The sequence below is a fragment of the Cryptomeria japonica genome, chromosome 7 (assembly GCF_030272615.1).
Source record: "Cryptomeria japonica chromosome 7, Sugi_1.0, whole genome shotgun sequence".
In the NCBI taxonomy this organism is placed as follows: domain Eukaryota; kingdom Viridiplantae; phylum Streptophyta; class Pinopsida; order Cupressales; family Cupressaceae; genus Cryptomeria; species Cryptomeria japonica.
In genome coordinates this window covers 113,806,678-113,831,413 of record NC_081411.1, presented here as the reverse complement: position 1 = coordinate 113,831,413, position 24,736 = coordinate 113,806,678, and the positions used below count along the sequence as shown (strand labels likewise).

Genomic DNA, 24,736 nt, shown 5'->3' with positions numbered 1-24,736 from the left:
AGAAGACCTTCATCCATGTGCATCGGATAGAAGATATCTGGGTTGATCTCCATACGGATAAGGAGATTCGCAAGATGGATTACTGTCGACTCACTGCAGAACAGATTGTGGATCTAAACCTCGTGGACGTGCCACAGGGGATGATTGATGATGGAAACATTCTTGATCCTAAGTTTGTCGATCAGAATGTTGATGAGGCTCCACTTCCTTCTATCCATTGGTCCCATAAGGAAAGCACTTCTATCTTGGATAGATTTCAGCCAATTCTTGCCAATACCAATACTTGGCTTAAGAACAATGGTGTTAAGCTCATTAAGATTAAGGTTGGGAAAGAAGATGATTCTACAGGTCCTCTTGGGCGGAAGTCTGAAATTCAACTGGACAATAAAGAAGGTGCATCCTCTTCTAGTACGAGGATCAAACTACGAGTCAGTCGTGCAATGGTGCGTCCTCCCCAGGAAATAACAGTCCAAGGCAAGGAGAAGCCACAACTGGAAATTCACGTGATTGATCCCGAAGCTTCAGAGGAAGAAACTCAATCTGATAATGCTCCTTAGTCACCTTCTACAGAGTCCCCACATAATTCTCTTTCTTCACTTCCTATTGAGGTACCCGTGCTTCCTCCTGTGATAGATGTAAATTCTCAATCAGCTCCTATAGTTTCAGAATCTTCGCGGGACGTTCTTCCACTTTCAGCAGCAGAACCATCTCAAGATCGTTCTCGAGAAAATTTGTTGAATATCTTTTCAGATGATCCTTCATATGTACCTTTATCTGATATTGATATTTCTATGACCTGTTTTGATGAGTTCATGACATCTTCATCACATCCTGTCGTCACTCAGCAGACTATGGTGGCTATTCAGACAGACACTTCTCCCAAGGTCACCACAGTTGTTCAAATAGAAACTGCTTCTCCCTCTTTCCCAGAGTCAGAGTTAATGGCTTTACCTCCATGGTTCAATTCCTTCACTGCAAAGAGGAAGAAGCAGGTGATCTCACCTGATACCTTTGACTATCGACAGTTGAAACAATCAAAACCTAAAGCTGTTAAGAGGGCAAAGACAGTTTCGAGGGTGACCGTTGATGAAAATCGGATGAGAGTGACAGAAATTGCTGAACCAATATCAAATAAACCAGTTGAAGAAATGCAAGCAGCTGATTATCGGATCACAAAAGTGCAACTGGGTAAGCAGACTCATGAGGTTGTCAAACATGATGCTCAACAAACAGTGGCTACATTGGTACAACGGTATGATGAGGTTTTGACCAAGAAAGATCAGTTGGAAGTAGAGAATCAAAGATTCATGGCAGCTATCCAAAGTATTACTCAACCTTCAAATGGAGAAGGCCAAGTACCTGTTTCTTCCAGTGCCGGTGAACCAATCCAAGGTGTCGAGAGAGCCACCCAAAAGGTTCAAGCCTTAGACACCTGGGTTGATCAATTGCATGACTTATGTTCACGAGTCATAAGACAGGTATTTGAAACAATGGTTAAATTGGAAATCATTGAAGATAAGTTGAATCAAATCTTGGGTGCTTTCAAACTTAATTTGGAGAAGGTTGAGAGAAATTTAGTTTCCTGACGAAAGATGTCTCAACAACAGTTGAGCGTTCTTCAGGTGCATGATGTAATTCCTTCTAGAGTCATGTACATTGAATATGAGGAACTTCTGGAGAACAAATCCCTTGTTCTCAAATCACTCATTGAAGAAATTGATGAGACCTTAAAGTTGCATGAAGCAGTCTTTCAAGATGTTACCTCCCACTGTAAAAAGGCATCCTGCAACATTTTAAATCAGAATGATGAGTTGCTGCCCGAGGAAGAAGTTCTTGCAGATCTGCAACTCAAGATTCATGATGAATGGAGAAGTGAACAATTTTCAGCCGCTTCCATTCAAATATTGATTAAGTATCAAACTGAGTTGCAGGAATTCCAGTCAGCGTTGGAAAAGGGCAACTCCATGCTATGCCAATGCCATGATGTCGTCGTAAAGACTAGGGTGGTGGCTATGAACACTCATGAACCAAATCCTAATGAATTGCAAAAAGTTATTCAGAAGTTCGAATTGTTCATGTCTTCAAGAGGTGCAACTTAAGTGTTTTTAACACTTGGTTGTAAAATTCAAAATTGTAATCTTAAAGTTGTAGTTTCCCTTTCGACAAGTTTACTTGTAAAAACATTTTTGTAATTGCAAGTTGTCATCACTTGCATTTTTGTAATTACAAGTAGGCGGGTTACAAGTCAATTTGGAATAGGACTTGTAACCTTAAATAAGTCATAATTAGTTGTTGAATAGGTCTTGGTGGTTGAGGGAATTTCTCAAGTTAGTTGGGATCCTCCCACCTTTTTCTCAAGGCTCCTCTCCTATAAATAGAAGAGAGGGTCCATCGTAATATCTATCTTTTGGAAAGCAAGCAAAAACTCTGCCAAATTTACAGCAAGAAGTCTTTGAGCTTATGTATGTGAATTGAAAGTTTTGAAGAATAATAAAGAAGGATTATTCAAGTTTTGAGTCTTTGAGCTACATGTTTGAGTTTGAATCTTTTTATTTCTTCCATGCAAAGTGTTTCTAAAGGAGCTTAGTCTAATCTGATTTGAAGTCTTTGAGCTGCAAGTAGAGAAGATTAATTAAAATAGGAAAATCTCTAGAAGGAGCAGCAAGTCTTTGAGCTTGCATTAGTTCTTGTCTTTGTATTGAAAGAATAGATTATTCCAGTCTTTGAGCTGTTGTCTTTAATTCGTTGTAAAATTTAGTATAGCAAAGGGTAGATAGGACTTCCAATAGTCAAGTCTTTAAGCTTGATATTGTTGTCCCGTCCCGAAGGAAGTGACGGGAGTCTTTGAGCTTTCAAGAAACTTCATTTCTTTCTCTCGTTTTCATTTGAAGTTGTTACCATTATTATACATTTTCTTGCTATCACTTTTCTAAGGAGAGAAAAGGATATAGGCTTCCTTGAAGAAAGAAGGAAGACTGTTGTCCCATCCTGTTTTTATTTCAGTTTTAGATAGATAGGGGGAGCCTTCCCTTAATTAGCAGAGTTTCATACTCACACACTGTGGTTGAAGCCACAATTTTGTTTGCTTTCATGAGTGTACAAAATTTTCAACCAATAGGGATTTGGGGCAAACACCCCCAATAGAGTTTAGGGGTGAAGCCCCCACCACCAAACCCAAATTAAAGCCTTTAAGACTACATAATCTTATCACTTTTAAATATCCTTTAAAATTTCTCCAAATCCACACGTCTTTGCTGAGTCATAAGCCTATGGTGGCCCATATTTTAAGGTTTTGGAATTTGGAGTGCCATTCTACTCAACAATTTGGTTGGATTGCTTGGTGGAATCGTGCTAACTAGGACTGTTCGGTTTCTTCACATTTATGGGCACCAACTTGCTAGATTTCGTCGGTGGTCCTATGAGGCTACCACCTTGAATCTCTCGTGCCATGGAGGATCTTGCCACCAACCCCTTCTCTCACAATTTGCAAGTGAGGGTGGTGTAGCTCTACAATCAAGAACAAATTTCTGATAGTCATGCCGCCAGAGGAGCTCAAATCAAAGCCTTCACTCGTTGAAGGTGGGGGACCGATCTTCCAAAGAGATCTTTGTGGCTTTGCAATCTCACCATTCTTCACCAAGTATCAAGAGGATTAAAGAAGGTCAAATGGTGCTCTCAAAGCTACCAGATATTCTTCAGGCGTTTGTCCACCATTATGAGGAATTTTTCACATCTCAAGAGGCCTCCCCTAAGAAAGAAAAGGCTCTTCAAGATTACACATCAGTGGTTCCAATCAAACTTTCTTAGGCTCAAAATTCCTTCTGTGAGCAAATGCTCAGCCTTGATGACCTTCAAGAAGCTACCAATTCCATGGAGGATGACAAAGCTCCCAAGTGTGATGGCTTTCCTTGTGAAATTTTTAAAGCTCTTTGGAATTGTGTGGATCTTGATTTGCATCAAGTTTATCTTGAGGCATTTCACAATCAATCTCTAGAACATCTAATTAACAAAGGCAACATTAAGTTCATACCTAAACAAGAAGATCCTAAAGGACATTTGCAACTAGAGGCCTATCAATTTTTTTTTAATGTCTCCTACAAAATCATTGTGAAGACCTTAGCTTTGAAGATTTGGCACATGCTCCCTCAAATTGTCTATCTTGAGAAAACTGGCTTTATTAAATCCTGCTACATTCTAGGCAACATTATTGCTATCTAGGAAGGCATGGAATGGGCCCATCGTTTTTGTCATGCTCCTCAAAATTGATTTTGCTAAAGCTTATGACAAGATCGAATGGTCCTTCATTTTAGCCATGCTGGGCACCCTTGGCTTCAATCCCCGTTTCATTCAATATGTTAAAATGTTGTTTGGTGATGCTTCTACCTACATTACCATAAATGGCAAACAATCTCAAGCCTTTGGGCTCCATCGTTCCATTTGCCAGGGTTGTCCTTTGGCTCCCTCTTTGTATCTGCTTGTGGCAGAAGACTTTAGCTATTTATTGGCCCATTCCATCTTCATTGGTCGTGTCCTGGGGATTGCCCTGCCTGAGTCATCTCACTAGCTTGTTAATAGACATTTTGTAAATGACTCTTTTTTGATGCTTGCTGAAGATAAGCATAATGTTAAGGAGGCTCTTCAATGCCTTGAGACTTTTTGTTTAGCCCCTGGTTATGCTATTCAATGACATAAAACCCAATGCTATAGGCAATCTTTTCTCCCAATTCCTTCTTGGCTTTTGTAGTATGGGTGGAAGTGGATAGGACATGGTGAAATCTTTTTATTTTGGGGCATTTGTTTTGCCTTCTAGGCTTAGTGAGTGGATCTTTGGAATGCAGTCCTTGCCAGGATTGAGAAAAAGCTCTCTTATTGGATTACCAAGTCTCTCTCTCTTGTTGGGAAATTTTAGGTGTGCTCTAAAATTCTTGTGGCCACTCATGTTTATTATTCTTCTTAGTGGGCTCCTTCTAAAGCCTCTTACTTAAAGTTGGAAAAGGTCTTGTGAGATTTTTTGTGGGCCTCTTCTGAAGACCATAAGGGTTTCCACAAAGTTACTTGGGAGTTTTGTTGCCTCTCCCATGACTCTAGCGGCCTTGGACTCCTCTCTACTCAACAATAGGGCATGTCCCTTTGTGCTAAGTGGGTTATTTGTGCCATTTATGGCTAACACGCCTGGAAGATTCTTCTTAGGCATTGCATTTCTTCCAGTTTTCCTGTCAACCGGTCGGCTTGTATGGGGATTGGATTTCAAACCCTTATGGTTATAAAGGTTGTTCACATCGAAGGCACCTTTGTGGCCAAAAGTATTTGGTGTGCTTATGAAGTTGCCAAGCCTTGGCTCTAGTGGGTCAACTCTGGCTTTCAAGATGGTATTTCTTTCAACTAGCATAACATTGGTGGTCTCCAATTATTCAAATTCAATGGCTGCCTTTGGCTCAACTTCCATGGGTCCGTGCCTTGCACTTTCATAAACATGGCATTGGCACCCCCCAAGACTTGTTTACTAGGGCTTAGATGAGTCTTAGTCCGTGGGAGGATTTGAAAACCTAGTTTCAGCTCTCTCTTCTTGATCGAGAAACTTATGACATCGTGATGTCTACTTTGCGTCTAAATAAGCTACACAAAACTGGCATTCACTTTGTGAAACCTTGGTGAAAAGATTGGTGTTGGTCTTCGAACATAGCCTTTTTTAATTATAAGCCACATTTGGGTTACCATTGGCTCTCTCCTCATCTTGCCATGGTGCCCACTTTGAATCTCCAGTGGCATCTATAGTCATCACTTTCTATTTGGCAGAGACGATTTCATAGCATTTGGTTTGCTATTATTGAGCCTAAGCTCGCTCACTTTGCTTGGTGTACTATTTTCCAAGGCTTGCCTCTTGGCTCACACCTTCAGCACATGGGTTATATTGACCCTCATTGTCATTTTTGTGGGTAGCAAGAGTCTTTCAAGAATATCTTTTGGTTCCATTGCTGTGCCTAGAACCTGTGGAATTGGATTCATGATTTTTTTTCGCCTCTTTAAGCTTGAGCCATTCTCTTGGCACATGGCTCTTATGGTGAATTGGCCTCATTTCTCTTTCAAGTATAACCAAATAAGGCGTGCTTTTAGGGTGGAGATCTTGTTTTCCTTGTGGATGCTCTTGGGTTCATATGGAGATATCTAGTAGAGTTGGAGGACATCAATTCGATCACTCGAGGGGTGGCAGAGCTGGTTAGATAGGTTGACATTGGCCTTGTACCAGAGGCCGAGAGGCTTCTTACCTTCAAAAAGGAGTGGTTGTGAGGAGTTTGCATAGCATTTCACAAACCGAGGGTGGCCAACCACTAAGACATCGAAGATGGTTGAGACACGGCATTGAGCACAGCTGATGGAGGGTCAAGGCGGTATATTATCCACCCTACATAGCATGGAGAGTTCATTCAAAGAAATATTTTATCGATTGCAGAGAGCGGCACACGGTGGGAAAGGTTGAGGCAGGGAGAGTGGCTACACTGGAGAAGGTAGCAACTATGTGAGAGGAGTTGGCACAACAGAATAGACTCATCATTGTGGGGAGAGAGTGGAGAGTGGCCCTAGAGGAGGAACTGGAGCATCAACAAATAACCATGGCAAGGTATGATACTAAACTGGCGAAGTTGGAGGTACATCTCGCGACAATAACTGAGTAGCTAGAGCATAAAGAGCAAGATGTCATGGAAGTTGTGTACATGGTGAAGGCAGCATGAGAGCGTCAGCTTGTGGTGGAGCGAGACTTGTAGCTGCAAATAGAGCAAGTGAAGTGCCTGCGGCAACAACTCTCGACGTCTTCGAACACTCCAAGGATGTCGTCTCACCCTCCTGCTTCTCAATGAGTTTGTAATATTCACCCCCATTTTGTTTTCGTAGTCTAGAAGATGACTTCTTTTTGAAGGGGCTGATGTAGTCGAGAAAACTGTCGTTGGTAAATAAATAATGTTTTGTTTTGCAAGTATAATTGGTAGTGTAATTGGGTTGTTCTCGAGAGGGTGGTAGTTGTCGACAATTGGTAGTTTTAACCCACCACTATGCATTATATATTTTGTTGTATCAAGAAACGGGGCATATATCGACGATTGTATACATTACACTTGATAATAAACTCAGTTACCGGTTCTTGCCTAAACTGGCTGGGTCCTGGTCCTGGTCCCAGCCTGGTTCGCCCTAGGTCCCACCCGGGTCCTGCCCAGGCGGCTGGGTTCCTTGTGGGTCCTATCACGCAGGACCCACAGGGAACCCAACCGCCTAGGCAGGACCCGGGTGGGACCCAGGGCGAACCCAGGAGGACCCGGGTGAACCCAAGAGGACCCGGGTGAACCCAAGCCCGTGGGTTTCCAAAAACGGGGCCCACGGGTTAGAAAGCAATTAAAAACAATTAAAAAACAATTTTTTTAATCTTATTTTTACATCTAAACCCTAATCTGCCCCTCTATGATGAATTTCATGCATCAAAACATGCATTCAACCTATTCTACTTGCATTTATCTGTTATCATTCATGTATCATTGTATGGGAAAGTTACATTGTATGTTTCATATTTGTATGTTTGAACTGTGAACATATATAATTTTGATGTTTGAAGTTTGAACATATATATATATATATATATATTAAAAAAAATTAAAAAATATATATATATGTACGGACGAACCCGTACCCGTACCCAAAATTTTTTTTTTTTTGCCGAATCCGCGAATCCGAACCCGAATCCGAACCTGAATCCGAACCGGAACCGGTAACTTAGATAATAAAGAAGATATCTTTCTTACATGTGTTGATTATTACTCATTGGTATTTATTCTAGTATGTTTTTGTTTCTTTATTTTTTTTACTCTATGTAATCAAGTAAGTTTCCTTCGAAAGTAAACAATTGTAATCAGTTTTATGGCAGATTTAAGATCAGCATATAGCTGATTGGAGAAGAGAGTTATAGCAGAATTTGTGAAGAGAAATGAAATTGAATGAGGGGTTGGTGCCTACAAAATTTGTTAAAAGAAGATTAATAAAAACTATATTTTTATCGTGGTTTTATCTGGCAAGGATTTCCACGCAAATCATGTGCTCTACTTATGTTGTGTAATTGTTGCATCTTATATTGTTCTTATTGTGCAATTGATATGCTTGTGGTATTAAGGCTGAAAAGGTTAAAGATTGTTGTTATACTTATTCACCCTGCCCCGGCTCCCTCCATATAACTATGTGCTCATCAATTGGTATTAGAGCCAATTCCTTTGAATTAGCCTAACCTCTAGAAGGTAGATTTTGTTGCTCAGTCATGCTGATGTGTTTTATATGACACCTCAAACACAAAATAAAACACTAAGTATTCTATCCTCTCTTGAATAAGGAAACCTCAAATTACTAAACTTTGTGATCAACTAAGGCAACCCCAAGGTTTACAATGCGAACAATCAACTTTATGTTGGATAGAATCAGTGAATTGATGTAATATTGTCGGTAATACAGAGGGACCTATGCTTAGCTGGGACGTGGAATTTGATTACTATACTCAAAAAAATAAAAGACAAAAGGATAAGGTTGAAGAAACCTAATCTAAACCTAAGGACAATGATGATAATAGATAGTGCTTAGATAGATGGAATCCATAATAAAGCTTTTGTTTGCCATGAGGAAACAACTACACAAAACTAATGCAATCTCCAAAGGCAATGAAGGATTTTCATTTTGTAAAATATTCATCCAAATACCCAAATATTGGTGCAATTCAAGTGAACATCCACAATTGAACTAGTGCTAAATTAGGTTCAAACTAACCATAAACTGCAATTTGTAATCAGCAAACTACAAATGGTATGAACCAGAATTCCATCAAACATTTTCATATTTCTCCATCAAAATCAATGAACTTCAACTAAAATATGAGAAGTAAAAACCATGCAAAATGTTGAAACAACACATAAAGATCCACCATATCTTCAATGAAAATTATGCATGTATTTCCACAGTCTTGGCAACAATTTTTGATCTCCTCCTACTACTACATCTAACTCCTAATCATCTATTAACCTTTACAAATGAGAAGGCCAAGCCTTTATATAGAGTTCTCTATCACAAATGAAGGTCCAGGACTGATTTCAAATCAAAGGCCAGGATAATTCTAGGAAACCCTAATTGGGGTAGTTACAACAATCACCACCTTACATTTAATATCACCCAATTGGAAAATTACATATCTTGAATGTATGTCCTTTGAGAAAAAGGATTAATGAGAAAATAGGAGTTGTTACATTGAATTTAGTGCCTTCAACATGTATAGTTGTTGATGAGTCAAGTTCATTGAATTTGGATGTGTCGATGTGGCATAACTTGATAGGTTAGGTGAATAGACACCACATCAGCATGTATATCTTGTAAACTCAACAGCATCCAATTGTTTGATGTGATGGTTCACATTCCAAAATCGCATCATCTTGATCAAGTTTCTAACTTTTTGTTCCCCCTTGATCATTTCAACTTCATGTTTTGGAGCCCTTCTTGTGATGCCTTCATCCTTTGGAATCATGAAATTCTCCTCCTTGGACATTCTTGATCTTGTCATCCTTGATGTAGTTCTTGACTTCATGTTGCAATTGTCTTATGTTTGTGCATCTTGACATCTCCTCACATTGATCCTCTTGTTGTTCTAGTATTTTCCATGTAGTTTTCTTCCTTTGTATTGTTGAGTTCCTTCCTTTGATCTTGGATTTCCTTTGGAAATCCAAGGTCGATGTAGAGTCTTCCCCATGATCCTCTTGAAATTTTTGATGTCCTTGTAGGGCCTTTCATCATGTAATGTCCTCTTCTTTGATTCACCATTCAATTCCTCTTGAAATTGTTGCTCTTGATATCCTTGCTAATGTTGTCCTCCAGGTTGTATCCTCATCTTTCTCAAACTTGAACCTTAATTCCTCTACATTGCATTGTTGAATTCTTCCATCCGCCTATTCATTTACCATCATCTTTCCATTCCTTGCATGACTTAGACTTTGACCTTGATCTTCTTGTTGTCTCCTCCATGTGGTGAAGTCCTTTATTCCACGCTCCATGCACCTCATTGCTCACATCAAACATGAAAAGGCAAAGAGAAAATCTTGGATTATGATGGTGAACAAAACCCTTACTAAATGAAATTCCTGAACACAAATGAAATACAAGAGGATTGTGATAAGATAATGAGAATTCAACTTCTTGCATTCTTGATTCATGATTGAGGAATTCCAAAAGATATTGTATGACAATCCTTATTTAACAATTGTTTCACAAATTCCACCTTATAAACCCCTTTAACCCCTGGTTTTCACCTCTTTCAGTCTGAAATAACATCTAGGAAATCTGGAAATGACCTGAGAATTCTAGAAATTGCACCTTCAACAATTAAAATTCCTATAGAATGATGTTCAAATCTGGAATTGATGAAGAAATTCGTTCAAGTATGTGCATGAATTAGTAACTTTCTTCCCAATGTCATCTCCTTTTAATTCTGATCTGATTGCTCCCTTTCAACCTTGGACATCCATTTTTGCTTGTCTTAATTTTTTTAACACTTAGGCACCTTTTTCCCTTCATTCAATGATCAACTTGTAACCTGATTTCTGCTGTTCCAATTTGCATTTGTTGCTGTTGAATTAGTTCTGATTTACTCCCTGTTGTTGAATTCTTCGAATTGGTGTGGAATGATTGCTTTGATCTTCTATGCCCTTGCATTGATCTCCCACTTGTTTGCTGGATTTAGTTCCTCTTTTTCTTCTCTTGAATGGTTCTTAAAATTCGCATCTACTTCTCTGCTCTGCTGTGATCTGATTGTCAATAGCATTTGAAATTAGGTCTTGATTTCTAATTTATAGCAGTTCACCCTTTTAGGAATCACAATCCTTAATGAGGCCGACCCTATAAGTATTTGTTTGCATTTTAAACTTGAATTATCCTCATATTAAGTCGGTTGTCCTGAAACCCTTTAATTTGGCTTTAAAAACGTTAAATTTCCTTAGTTTCACTCAAGTTGACTGGGTTTGGGTTAAATTGAATGGTATATAGGGTGATGCGCTACAGTTCACAACACACTTCAAATTGCTTTAACATTGATTCTGCTCTGCCTTGTTATACGAATTTCTGCCCTTTACGACCTTGATTTGCTAGCAGACCTTCAAGGTGAAGGAGGACACTTAAGCGTATTCCTACCTTGCATAAGGACTAAGGGTGGGTTTTCATAGTGGTCAAGGACTAGATAGGCAGGTTTTGAAGGTGTCCAAAAGGACAACTAGGGCAGAATTTCCATGTTTCCAAGCACAGCCCTATGCGCATTTTTCAGGTTGCATAAGGACAGAGGAAGGAGCTAATTTGGTGTGTACATGGACTAGGGAATAGGAAGGGCACAATTTCACATCGAGCATGGACAAATGAAGGACGCTAATCCTACATTGTCAAGGACAAATGAAGGTACACTTGAGATGTGGTTAAGGACAACCTAGGGCGCATATGAGGTGAGGCTATGGACAAACATGAGTGCTAATCCATGCTGCTCAAGGACAAAAGTGAAGGGGTAAGCACATTTGCAAGGTGTCAAGGGACTAAGTGAGGCAAAAATCCATGATGAAGAAGGACATTCAAGGGTGCATATCAAGGCTAGAAAGGGACTACATTGAGCACACTTCATAGGGTGATCATACCTTGCCAAGGATTTTCCATGAAACACAAAGGAAAATTTGAACTTAGAGAATCCCCACTTAAACCTTGGATTATACATCTTAGGATTATACATCTTAATTTTGGAATTCCCTTTCTCAAACAAGGATTTTTAAACATTCGAACTTTGAATTCCATACCTCACAATAGGATTCTCCAAGGATTCATACAAAATTTTCCTTATTTTTCCCTCCTATCAAGGTCAGATAATTCCTGTCAGGACATCACATCCTTAGATAATTCATCATTTTTCATATCTTAATCCTCCTGACAACTTTCTTGACAACAATTTTTGCACTTTTGACAACTATGATAACATTTTGCAACTTTGACAACATTGACAATTTTTGACAACTTTGACCTCACTTTTCAATCTTGACTCGAAACTCGAATTCTTGACTTGACCAAACCCAAGGACAAGACAACACACTTTTAAGACATTCCAAGGGTCACCCAACACACCTTTACTGGACTTGACAAGACAAAATGAAATCCAAACAAATGCTAAAGACTACGGAATTATTGCCAAGCTAAGCTACTAAGCAAAACGACTAAGCTAAGAAGCGAAAACGTGGGGGTCCCCATTTGCAATGGGGCGATGTCTGAAAACATGACAACAAGTCACACTCTATTTGAGTGAGTAATTGATCAAGTGATAGCCATATGAGATATATGAGCTAGAGTGAAAGGTGACTTCCAATTGACAGAATTGGCAACACATATAGTTTTTGATTAGGGGAAAAACAAGTTTTGAGGGGACCCGAAACCCCATACAACAGGTTTTGGAGGGACCCGAAACCCAATAGATTTTACCGGGATCTAGAACCCAACAAAGTAGGCTGCTAAAAGAAATAAACTATGAAAAACCGCAGCCAAAATCCAGTAAAGATGACTAAAACCAGCAACAACCAGCATAGTCATGCCACACCCAACAAAGCTACAGCTCCAAACTATAGTACGAAACAGTAATAATCGAGGGTATACCAAGCACCCTCAGCCAACTATCAGGGTTTTGAAAGGTACCCCTAACCTTCAATAACAACACCAGATTATAGCAGATATTCATACAATTTGAATCTGGCTAGAAGGGGTTTTGAAAGGCTCCCTCAACCTTCAAACTGGGTTTTAAAATGGAACCCAAAACCAGCAACCAGGGGTTTTTCCAGTCACCCTCAACCTTAAATGATGAGCTCAGAACTCCAAACACAGGATTTTCCCCAAACCAAAGACAACAGAAAGACAGATTATGCCATTTAAAACTATTAGCAACCGTCTTGCCTATAGGATAAACCAGGAATCCACAACTAGAAAAAGGGGGAACAAAGACCCCAAAAACCAGAAGGAAGGAGGCCAAACCAAGAAACAACAAAAAGGAACCAGTCCAGGAGACAAGCTGGGAGTCTGGAAAAAAGAACTTCCAGCCCCACCCAAGGAGACTCCCAAGAGAGAAGAAACCGGCATCCATAGCCAGCAGCAAGAGGAGCACCAAAAGTTGAAAATCCCCAACATTCCATCTCTCCACCTCAATAGGAAAGAGCTCCACCTCTACAGGACGAAGAATGAAGTAGAAAGACAACAACCAGCACTCTCCAGCAGCAAGCAAAAACCAGCCCTTTCCCCTCCACCAAATATCCACCTCCATAGGAAATATGGTCACCTCTAGCATACAAGGAGGGGAAGAGAGCAAGAGCCAAGAAACCCCTCTCAAAGGTTCACACCAAAGACAACTCTGCAAGAGGAGCACCAAAAGTTGAAAATCCCCAACATTCCATCTCTCCACCTCAATAGGAAAGAGCTCCACCTCTACAGGACGAAAAATGAAGCAGAAAGACAACAACTAGCACTCTCTAGCAGCAAGCAAAAACCAGCCCTTTCCCTTCCACCAAATATCCACCTCCATACGAAATATGGTCACCTCTAACAGACAAGGAGGGGAAGAGAGCAAGAGCCAAGAAACCCCTCTCAAAGGTTCACACCGAGGCCAACTCTCCACTTCCATAGGAGGGTAGCCTAATAGAGAAGAACCGAAAAAGGAAGCTCCTTTGAAGAACCAGAGCGCCAAAGGCCAGAACAGCAACAAATCCTCAGCACAAAGGAGAGGAGAGAACACATAGAGCCTCTCCACAAGAGATCCGCCAGGGTCCCAGATCCACCCAAACACCATCAGGATAATACCCCCCACCAAAGAAAGAGCAGAAAAAAGGCCAATGACAGGAACCACCGCACACCCTTGATGACCAGAAACAGAGGCCACAAAAAATCCTTGCCAAAACGCCTCCATTGCTGACGCAGCCTCCACTCCTTCCTCGGTGCCAAACTCCTCCACCCACCATTCCAGCAAAGAAGAGCCACAAAGAGCCCCATCAGACGGCTTAGAAGGTGAAAGGAGGAGAGGGATGAGATCATCGTCATCCACAACATTGTCTTCCCCATCTTCTGCAACTCCTACACAAGAAACCCCTCCCGCTCCCACTCCCGCTCTCCCACTCTCCATGCTCTATATATTTAATTATCTCAGAGAAGGTCTTGTAATAAAATAGTATAAAAGTGTACAGGAAATGGGAAATCTTATATCTTGTTGACCTCTAAAATTAATTCTCGTTTTTCCACTACATCAAATGCATTTGGCATTTTAAGGAGAGGACATAATATAGCAAAAAATACAGTGGCTAATGATGCTAATAACTAAGAATAAGTTAATTTATTGTAATATATTAATGAAACATATAAGGAAAAACTATGAACAAAATATAAGAGCTTTCTTCTCATTTCTCAACACTATTCTAACCTTCTAAAAGGGACTATTTATTAATTGCTAAGGTTATAATATGTTCCTACAATGTAAATCCCTAATTCATATTGTAGATGTATAAAAATGACCATATTCCTAAATGAATATTTAATGTTCATTTTATTCTCATTCCTCTATTTAATTAAGTAAATTATTCAATTTATTTAGTTAAATTCACTTAGCCCTTTATGTCATTTAATTGAATAAATCATTTTATTTAATTAAAACCCTTCTCTCTACTTTTAATTAAATTCACATTTAATTAAATAGTTTGCCCCAGTTAAATAAATCTAATTTATTTAAATCCCCAACTTGCAACCAAATTGAAATAAAGCAATTTATTTTAATTAATTCTATTTTCCCTCACCCACTTGCATTTTCCTACATCTCCCACTTGCATCCTAAACCCTATTCCTAATTTCTTCCAGAATCCATCTAATCCTAATCAATTAACCCCAAACCCATCCATTATCCCTGTTACCAGATTTTCACCTACAGACTCAATCAGGTAGAGCCACTAAGTTTTTGAGCAAGTGGAATTTAATGGCCTCTCTATGATTGCATTTTATTACAAAGGAAATAACCTCAATGTGCAGAAAGCAAAGATTGCAAAGAAAGCATTTCATTGATATAAATGACCAAAGCATTGAAAGATTAGGCAAGTCTTTCGGAAAGAATGTAAGCTTTATTAAAATGATAGAATGCATGTCTCACACAATAAGCCGTGAGACTGACCATGTTCATTCAATATGCATGATGCACATGAAAACTAAATTTACACATGAATAAGTAAATGCTAAAATGCATGTCTAGAGGGTGACCAGTCATTGCCTGAATGACTAGCGCTCGTTGGCTGATCCATAAATCTGCTGGTGTCGTCCTGCTCCTCCTTGCTTCCCAGGTCCTCAACACTCCTTTTTCCTGCATGATCCAATAGGCAACAGGTTAGAATTGTGTTCTAAGCAATGAAAGGTCATACACTATACATGAGCATTCACTTATACATGTATAAATCAGTCCTGATGTGCAAAGAAAGGAGATGCATATTTTAGGTGTCCAAGAGAAATCAAGGAAAAATCATCATACATAGGCATCTTTTTATCTGATATGTTTGTTTCATGTACAGCTACAAATCTGATCATGTTCATTTTCGGCATGTGGGGTGAAATGTGGCTCCCACAAGGGTTGAGCCCAGCATGCTATTACAGAATGGGCAAGGTATATAGCAGTCCTAGGACAAGTACAGTGAATCCAAAGCATAGGAATCATTTTCATAGGCTCAATGTTAGTCATTACTGTCAAAATCATAACCAGGCTGGTCTCAGTCAAATAAAATTAGAAAAGGCTGTTAAAGCACTCTGTGAGCGACAAATGATCCCAACACAAATACAGAGAAAGGCATGCGTGATTAGTGAATGCCACAGCCTGTAACAAGGCGATAAGGTTGAAAAGAACCTCATAATCATGAAGGAGCAATCAATGACAATGAACACGCATGGGAAACAAATCTGCAGAGAATACTCATGTTGCTGATTATTTCTCAAAATCTAATAAGGTTCAAAAGTGGATTATTCGATGCACAGCATGCTAAGAAAACAAAGAGAATACATGATGCATATTTTACTATCTTTCTGTGAGCAAAGAATTCAATATATGCGGTCATAAAACACAATAACAGGCTGTTGCAACTAGAAAAGCAATCCGTTGTTAACATTCTACAGGAGTTTCTAGGATGGTGTGAGCAGCATTAAGGAAGATGGAGATCTTAAAAACAGTCATATGCAGACTTGAAGATCATGATGCACAATCACACTATTCGAATGGTGAGTTTTAGAAGCCTTCAAAATCATAAATGATTTGGCAAATAGTGGTGCAATCAGAGTACATAATGCAGTGAACAAATCATGTGTTGCAAGCACCATAGAATGCATTTGCAGCCAATGTAGGGTCAGTATTACAAAATGGAGGAGTGCATCATACAAATACAGTCATACAAATGCTTCTAAACTTCAATTACAGTCACGGGTATTCATTCCCCAAAGGGCAGACTTCAACGCAATTTCAGGACAGTCAATTTGCAACAGCATTTAAGTCATAAGATATGCAATATTATGCAGTCCAAACAGCTAAAGAGCAGATTTAATGAAGAAATGGAGAATATCGATTTTATTTTTCCGAAAAACCCACTAATGTCTGCCAGAGAAGCATGGGTTCAAAGGAAGAAAGGCGGAGCCACACGCAAGAGCCCCATGGCAATTCATATTTTTGGAGAATCAGTTTTTTTTAAAAAGAGATTTTTCAGAAAATCAACTTTTATGGAAAGCACTTTCATAAATTCAACCATTTTTCAGTATCCAAACCCAGAAAAATGTGTCTACAGTTTTCAGAAGGTGTATCTTTTAACATGCCAGCATAGTACAAATTTGAAAGAAGCAAAAAGAGGGTTTTCAACTTCTTGCGTTTTTTTTTTGCAGTCCTTTTAATTGTTCAAAAAAATCAAATTGCTATGTAAATCGACTTTCAGAAGTGGAAATATGCTTAAAACCAGTCATGACGGCATTCATAGCTGCAAAGTCTAATGAAAAAGTCTCAGTAAAATGCACAACTGTAAAAGGAACTCACGGCTTTAACAGAGAATATAGAGCAAGCAAATGAGCAGATTTTTTATAAAGCCCTAGCCAAGCCAAAGGACCCACAACAATGCACAATGAATCATCATGTTTAGATTAACATTCAAAGGTAGTATGGAGTCAAGAATGAAGCTTTTACGCTGTTTATCAAAGACATACCAAGTGCAACTGTAGGTGTTTGTTGACCTGCAGAATTTTGTTCCAAAAAAATCTTCCCCATTTTGTCCAAAGGAAGAATCACGGCCAGCAAGAAGCCCCTGCGTTTTCCTCATGGCGGCACCCAGAAACAAGGCAGAGAGAAAGAAAATAGCGCCCAGCTCGCAAAAAACCACGTCACAGCAGAAGGAAAAGTATCAAATGCCAAAGAAAATACGAAGAGTGCAGTCTCCACGCCTTTTACACAACAAGAAATCCCTGTGGCGGCACCCAGAATCATCGATTTTGCAGCTCCAAACCCTAACATGGCATGAAAAGCGTTTTGCAGCAGAGAAGAGAAATATCGCATAAGGAGAAATGAGGAAGAAATGAAGTATTTTAAGGTTCTCTTTCCCTAAAAAATCCATCGAATAGTCTAAGGCTTTTTGCCTTCTATTTTATTTTTCTATCTCCTCTCTATTTCCCCATAAAGTGCCTAAGGAGTAGACATTTTTATTAAATGATTTATTAACATCACTTAATGGATGTAATGTAATGAGACATTTATCAAGTGATATTAATAAATCACTTAATAAATGTCTTTTATGAGGACCTTTGAATAAGTGATAAAAAAAAAATACAAATAATTAAAGTGAAATAATAATTTTTTATTATATTAATTAAATAATTTATTTTACCTTATGTTTATATAATTAAAATCAAAATAATAACAAATAAAATAATAATAAAATGTTATTAAAGTGAAATTGGTCACTTTATTTAATAATTTTATCATTATTTCATTTATTAGCATTTTGCCTTTAAAACATAAGCATAAAATAAAACAAAATATTTAATTAAATAATAAATTTCAAAAAGTCACTTTATAAGATGTATTTTTAAGAGGTCAAAAAGGAGATATTTGTTGCATTAATGAGGGCTTGATGGGTCATTTATTGTGCAATTAAGGGTTTTTATGTGAAGACATGGGGTGGCTTGACTTTTGGCTCAAGTGCATTCCCTTTCAGACATGTTTGGGGCCCTAAAAAGTGGGTTTTTTGAGTCTGCTCGACCCAAAAAGAGGAGGTGGAGTCCTTTTGCCTACCTTTTGTAAAAGCATATATACTGGAAGGCTTCACTTTTGTAAGGGTTCTTCTTCATTCATCTTTTTAGCAGACTATAATTTCTGAGTTCTCTCTACAAGAAGGAATGTTTTTGTAACACATTTTCAGGAATTATAAAGCTTGGTGATACCTTTTTGGTAGGGATAATAACTTGGCTTACCTCTCTACTTCTCATTTTTCTATTATTGTGTCTTTAGTGTTAGTCAGTTTTTTGTGGTTGGCTTTTGCCCCTTTAAAATTGCACTTTCTGTTGATGCCTTATATAGAAATACATATGTTCTTGCAGGTCATAAGCTGTGTTTTTTCAGTGATTACCAGTCTTAGGTTGTGAAAGGAGTTTCTTTTTTTTTCTTTTTTCCTCTTAGGACTGTGATTACCCAGCCTTCTTATGAAGTATTGATGCAAAGATTATGGGTTGTTGGTTAGTGTAAAAGAACTTTATTATCACTGTTATACTATGTATCTTTTGCTTAGTTGAATTTCAACATATCATCTGGTGCAATCACCTTAGGTTTAGATTTCAGTTTTACATGTTCTCCTCCTTACTCTTTTCCTTGAAGAAATTGTTAGTTTAGGTGAAGAATTTGAAAAGAACCAGCTTACTTTGGAGGTTCACTCCAAGTTTTAGGCAACCCACAAGCCTAAGAGGGTTCCCATGTGTCACAAGCCTGCAGAATTGATAGCTTAGCAAACAAGGGTGCAGGTTCAAGTGATAACAATCCCCTTTCCCTAAATTTGAGGAGGTCACTTCTCAAATTTGGAGTAAAGTCTTCAAAAGGCATTAAAGCCTTTATCCATTAAACAAGCTACAAATTTGGAAGGACTCTTACAAATTTGTCCCCAAAGTCTTCAAACCATTAATGGTTAACTAACCCTTTGTGGCATGGTTAAAGACTTTTTGCCTAACTTAACCTCCATCTAACCCAAGGGTCTCATCAAACATTTATTGCTTTGACCATGGTTATTCCTTTAACCTTTGCACAAGAGTTTACCCCTTGGGTAAAAGCTTTATCCAATGGATAAACCTAACCTAACCTTAACCCTTACCTCCTAAGATAACCTTCATGTCTTCTCAAGCATTTAATGCTTCTTACCTCTCCTCTCAACCAGCCTTATGTTGACAATTGTCACCATTTCATTGGTGAAAATTAAAAACATGGATTGACAACTTTCAAACTTGACCCTTGATTAACTCTTTCAATCTTGACCATCCATTGCCCTATTTTCACTATAAATAGAGCTCTCATTCCTCCATTTTAAGGATCCATGCAAGCTATAGTATATCATTTATGCTCAATTTATTAACACATCTAGCTTCTTTTTGTTATAGGAATAAATCTAATAAGCATTTTAGACTATTTCCTTTATCATTAGCTTACCTCATAAACTAGTATATCATGTTATAATCTAGTTTATTGCATTTGTAGAATCATGCATAGATAGGAGGCATTTTCATAACTAAATCAATCATAAGCATCCCTCGTTCTTGCATTTGTCATCCCTAAGCCACTTTGCTCAGTGATCTGAGAGCAAAGGCATTGGCTTGAGGGGCCTTGTGAGATAGAGAACCATGGAACCATCCTTGGGAAGTTGAGTCATTCTTCATGACTCCATAACTTGCACAAAGAAGTCCTGTGGGTGTGTGGACAAGCCTCTTTGAACTTTATTTTTCACATTTTAAGTTTCATTGCCCCGCTTTTCCCGCATACACATATGTTTCCAATATGTTCCTGCATATAAATCCCTGATTCTTACACTCACTCTCTCACACACACACAATGTTGTAACTTGGAGATTGTTTCTTAAAGGATAAAACTATGGCAACCATAGGATATGTAATTGCTTTGATAGGGTTTTTCTGAATACTCTGAACGTGTTTGATATATGTCAATTTAAAGTAAGGTTCTTTGGATTTTTGTAGGTGTGGACTCCAAATGTAGTGACTATTTGGGAAGCAGCATTGACCCTGTTGCAGTTTGGTTTGCTCTTGTTGCATGCATATGCACAAGATAAAGGGTGGCGTTATTTCTCACTTCCAATGTATGCATGTGATATTTAACAAGAAGCTTTTACCCTAGCGCTTCCAAGAATTGACTGATTTATGCATCATGGCCATGTTTCTTTTGAATATAATAACATAATCACATTAACCCATAGGAGAAAGTGATTTGATCTGTCTGAGTTAATAAGGACTTAGTGTTACTGAAGTTCCCTTGGTCACATAAAGAAGAAGTTTCAAGCATATTTTTCTTAAATTGATAAATTAATCAGTTCTTTTTTATTACAGGCTAAGAGAAGATAGACCAAACGACTGGGTGCCAGCTGAGACTAGCTTACAGGGAGGAAGTCATGAAGATTCTTCTACTGCACCCCAGAATCATACTGTTGGTATATTCTCTATTCATTCTAATAAGCAACTTGGTACAAAGATGTCAAAAGCATATATCTAGTCTAATTGAAATAATGTGTATCCAAAATTTTCTTAGTGTGTGCATATTGATTGCACTCTTTGCAAGTGCCGGTATCTCAAATGAAATCCAAGAAGAGGTAAATTGTTGTTCTCAATGTGACACAGATTTACATAATCAATAAAAAAGGATATGCAATAAAACCAACACTAATTCATCTAGATTTTTAAGGGATTATTCTATCTAATTTTGACGTCTACCTTTGATTTCACTCATAAAGGGATAAACGAATTACCAAACCAAATTCAAGGGCCATAAAAGTCATTAATATGTTAGGGATACCCTACAACCAACTATTTGGGAATGGTAAACTTCAAGATGCCTTTCACATTGTATTAGGAAAGAAAGTCAATGCTGTGATGATACTAGATTATAAGTCATCAGAAAGGAAGGCTCAAAAACGCTCTTTAAAAAAGTATTAAAATGGAAAGATAAGTTGATGAAAAACAACATAAAATAACGAGGAGAGGCTGTTGGGGTAATGGCAAGGTCCAATCATTGATATGCATAAAGTTTTAAATTGGGGTTTGAGTAAACCACTTGGAAAATGTAGTTGTACAATTGTAGTAGTCCACCCCTGTTGCTACTATAATTTTTACACTTCTTACACCCACTCGGCTATGAAGGTAATTTGACAAACAGTTGGCATCCAAACTGATTGCATTCTTTGCCAGGACATTTTATCAAACAGTTTGCTTGACTGATTTTGGGAGCGGTTTCAGTTTGTATGCTATGAACATGTTTGCCTTTCTTCTTTGCAGATTTTATAAGTTTCAGATTGCAAAGATTTCAGATCAATGAACAATGCATAAATACATAAATAGAATCACAGCAAACCTTTAATCACAATTCTGTCACTATTTTTTTCAGATTTATAGAAACGCTATTAAAAGGAAAGATGCTATAGAAAACAGTGGCAAAGTTTTATTTCTGACCTGTACTTGCTGAGTAAGAACTTTGATTGTAAGAATCACTAGAATCATTTGTGTCCAGCACTTAGATCTTCAAACATGATTACAATGGATTAGGGTGATGTGTATTGTTCCACCAGAAAGGAAACTGCTGAAGCTACCTTCATGAATCTCTTTTGTGATTTAATTCACTTCCACAACACTGCTGTTCATATTTGAATCCCACGTTCCATAAATCTACCTTCTCGTTCACACCCAGCTAAGTCCTGAGATTTGACTAGCATTAAGATTAGGACAGCAGAGAATAACTTCCAACGTCCCCAGTACACTCTGATGCTAATCCTCATGCAGTACCTTAACTCTTCCAACACTCCCACAACACCACAAAAGAATCCCTCATTCAGTGAGTAGAAACCCTTCAGGATCTCAAACCCTTGCGTCCACCTTAAGAGGAATAAATAGCAGATTCGTCCTTTGCTGATTATATAAACCATGCCATTTCAAAGGCAATAATGTTCACACGCCAAGAATTTAGGATAGAAATTCCACATCAAATTTGAGGTAAACCCACACCAAGGAAAAATATCAATTGTTTCCTCTAAATCCTTCCAAAGATTAAACAATTTCTTTTGAATCCTGCAAACCTGTCACTAAAAGAAAAGCTCACAAATGATCAAAATTATTTATTCAAAATTATCTTGTAATACCTGGGATGGTAGTACTGCCAGTGATTTCATATTTACATTTTGATGTAACTGCATACTCCAGTAAATAAGCATAGAAGTGGTTGGCTTTGCCGCCTAGTGCGTTTCCTTTCAGTTCTTAGATTAAGCACACTCCACTGAAGAAGTGCAGATTTGGGTAGCTTTGCCACCTAGTGTGTTTCCTTTCAATTTCTTGCATCAAGCAGACTCTACTGAAGAAGGAAAATCTGGCTGGTTTTGCACTTCATAATTGGGTGCGATCCTATACATGTATGCTCTCACCTTGACCATTTCGGGAACCAGGTGATCAGAAAATGTGAAATACATTGCATTGCAGCTTTGCTTCATATGAAAATTTCAAAAAAAGTTGGAGTGGTTATTACACTATTTGGTAAACAGCATCAGCATCTTTTTTCTGTTTGTAGATATTTTATTATCAACATTTTGGAAGGCTTGGGACTACTGGTGTGACCTCTAATTGATAGTTCCCAGCTACCATGCGACCTCGCTAAGTCTTTTGCCTCGCCATTGTTGCTTCTACAGTACTTCTATACTAAGATCCAACCACCAAGCTTGTTTAATATTCACCATACTACCGCTGTACATTCATCATTTCTAGTCACATTCAATTCTTGCAAATCTGAAATTGTGCATATAAATCACTGTAAGTTGCTCTAGCATTTTGCAAATCTAATAAAGGCATTTTGAAGGTGATAAATTGGTATTTAATTCAGATCCATGCAAGTTTAATAACCTAGGGTTTCCTTCTTGAATGTTTATTGATATTTGAGGGGCTTATTCATTTATTTTCAGTCATACCAGCACCTGTATTTGAAGTTTCTGAGCATTGGCTACTTAGATCTGAGTGTAATTGCATATAAGAGGATGCTAAGTTGTTTGTCTATCACATATCAGACCGTAACCAGAACTTTCATTTGGATTATTTACTATCTAGAAGTGAACTTCATTAGTTTGGGGTGAAGCTGAAGTTGTTTCTCAAACATAGAAGGTTTGGCACAAAGTTTTCAACAATTGGTTTCATTTTTATTTTTCAGTTCTAGTTTGTGTTTTGTTTTAAAAAGTTAGAAAATAGATAAAATTCCTTTGTTTTAAAAAGTCAGAAAATAGATAAAATTTCTAGTTGGAGACAATAAAATTCTATTCACCATGAACATAAATCACCCAAATAATCACAAGTACATGTCCAATTTTAGGTTAGTTTTTATTTTGCAAGGAGTTTCCCCTTATTCAAATAGCAGATCTACTGTACATCTATTTTGTGTCGCATTGAAAGATGCAAATTACAACTCTAACAGGTTAAAAAAAATTGATTCATTTGGGAGGTCAAAAATTTTGGAGATCCCAAATTTTCTAAAAAGAAAGGGTAAAATTCCTATGAAAATTGAAAAAATCCAGACCTAATTCTACAAATCTGGCTAGTCCAAAAAGTCTAGACCAAACTATATTTGGTAACTATGGTTTAAACTTTAATGTTATGGACCTGTGGACCTTATACATGATGAGTTCCTTTCAAATTTGTGTATTTTAGAAAGTTAGAGTTCATATTTAACTTATAGGTCTCAGATACCGGTTCTTCCATAAAATGCCCAGGTCCTGGTCCTGGTTTGACTTGGGTCCCACCTGGGTCCTGCCAGGCGGCTGGGTTAGGACCCATAGAGAACCCAGCCACCTGGACAGGAACCTAGGAGGACCCGGGTGAATCCAAGCCCGTAGGTTCCCAAAAAGGGGGCCCACGGGTTAGAAAACAAATAAAAATCGGTTTTTATAATCCTATTTTAACATCTAAACCCTAATCCGCCCCTTTATGATGCATTTCATGCATCAAAACATTCATTCAACTCATTTATGATTTCTCTGCTATCATTTATGTATCATTGTACGGGAAAGTTACATTGTATGTTTGAACTATGACCATATATAATTTTGATGTTTGAACATATATATAATTTATGACATACATATATATATAAAAAAAAATTAAATATATATATATACGGAAGAACCCGTACCCGTACCCAAGAAAGAAAAAAATTTGCCGAATCCGCTCGAACCCGAACCCGTAACTTAGTTATGGGTATTGTATTAGTGGACTGCATAATAGTTTCTTATATTTTGGATTTTCTATCTTTTTTAAGTGCCATTCTTTGCCATCCCTAAAAGGATCTTCCATCCCCTATCATCTACACAATTTCTACGATCCCTGTCCCAGAAATGCCATGGAATATTAGCTGCCAATTAGTATGCATTTT

The 24,736-nt window shown here is 38.0% G+C and overlaps 1 protein-coding gene and 1 long non-coding RNA gene across 5 annotated transcripts in view; one reads left to right on the top strand and one right to left on the bottom strand.

Moving 5' to 3' along the window:
• Positions 1 to 24,736, top strand: part of LOC131061222 (magnesium/proton exchanger) — a 115,135-nt gene that overhangs the window by 51,023 nt on the left and 39,376 nt on the right. For all 3 annotated transcript variants that reach the window (XM_057994756.2, XM_057994758.2, XM_057994757.2), the window contains 2 exons: positions 20,305 to 20,423; positions 20,671 to 20,771. In XM_057994756.2, coding sequence (XP_057850739.2) covers positions 20,305 to 20,423; positions 20,671 to 20,771 — 220 coding nt within the window. The remainder of the gene's footprint in view (positions 1 to 20,304; positions 20,424 to 20,670; positions 20,772 to 24,736) is intronic.
• LOC131061223 (uncharacterized) lies at positions 15,160 to 24,503 on the bottom strand. Of its 2 annotated transcripts, none has more exons than XR_009358582.1 (2): positions 21,787 to 24,503; positions 15,160 to 15,415 (listed from the first exon to the last, which is right to left on the bottom strand). It is a non-coding gene; the product is annotated as an uncharacterized LOC131061223 (long non-coding RNA). The 2 variants fall into 2 exon arrangements; XR_009110517.2 differs by lacking the exon at positions 21,787 to 24,503 and adding an exon at positions 17,284 to 17,780.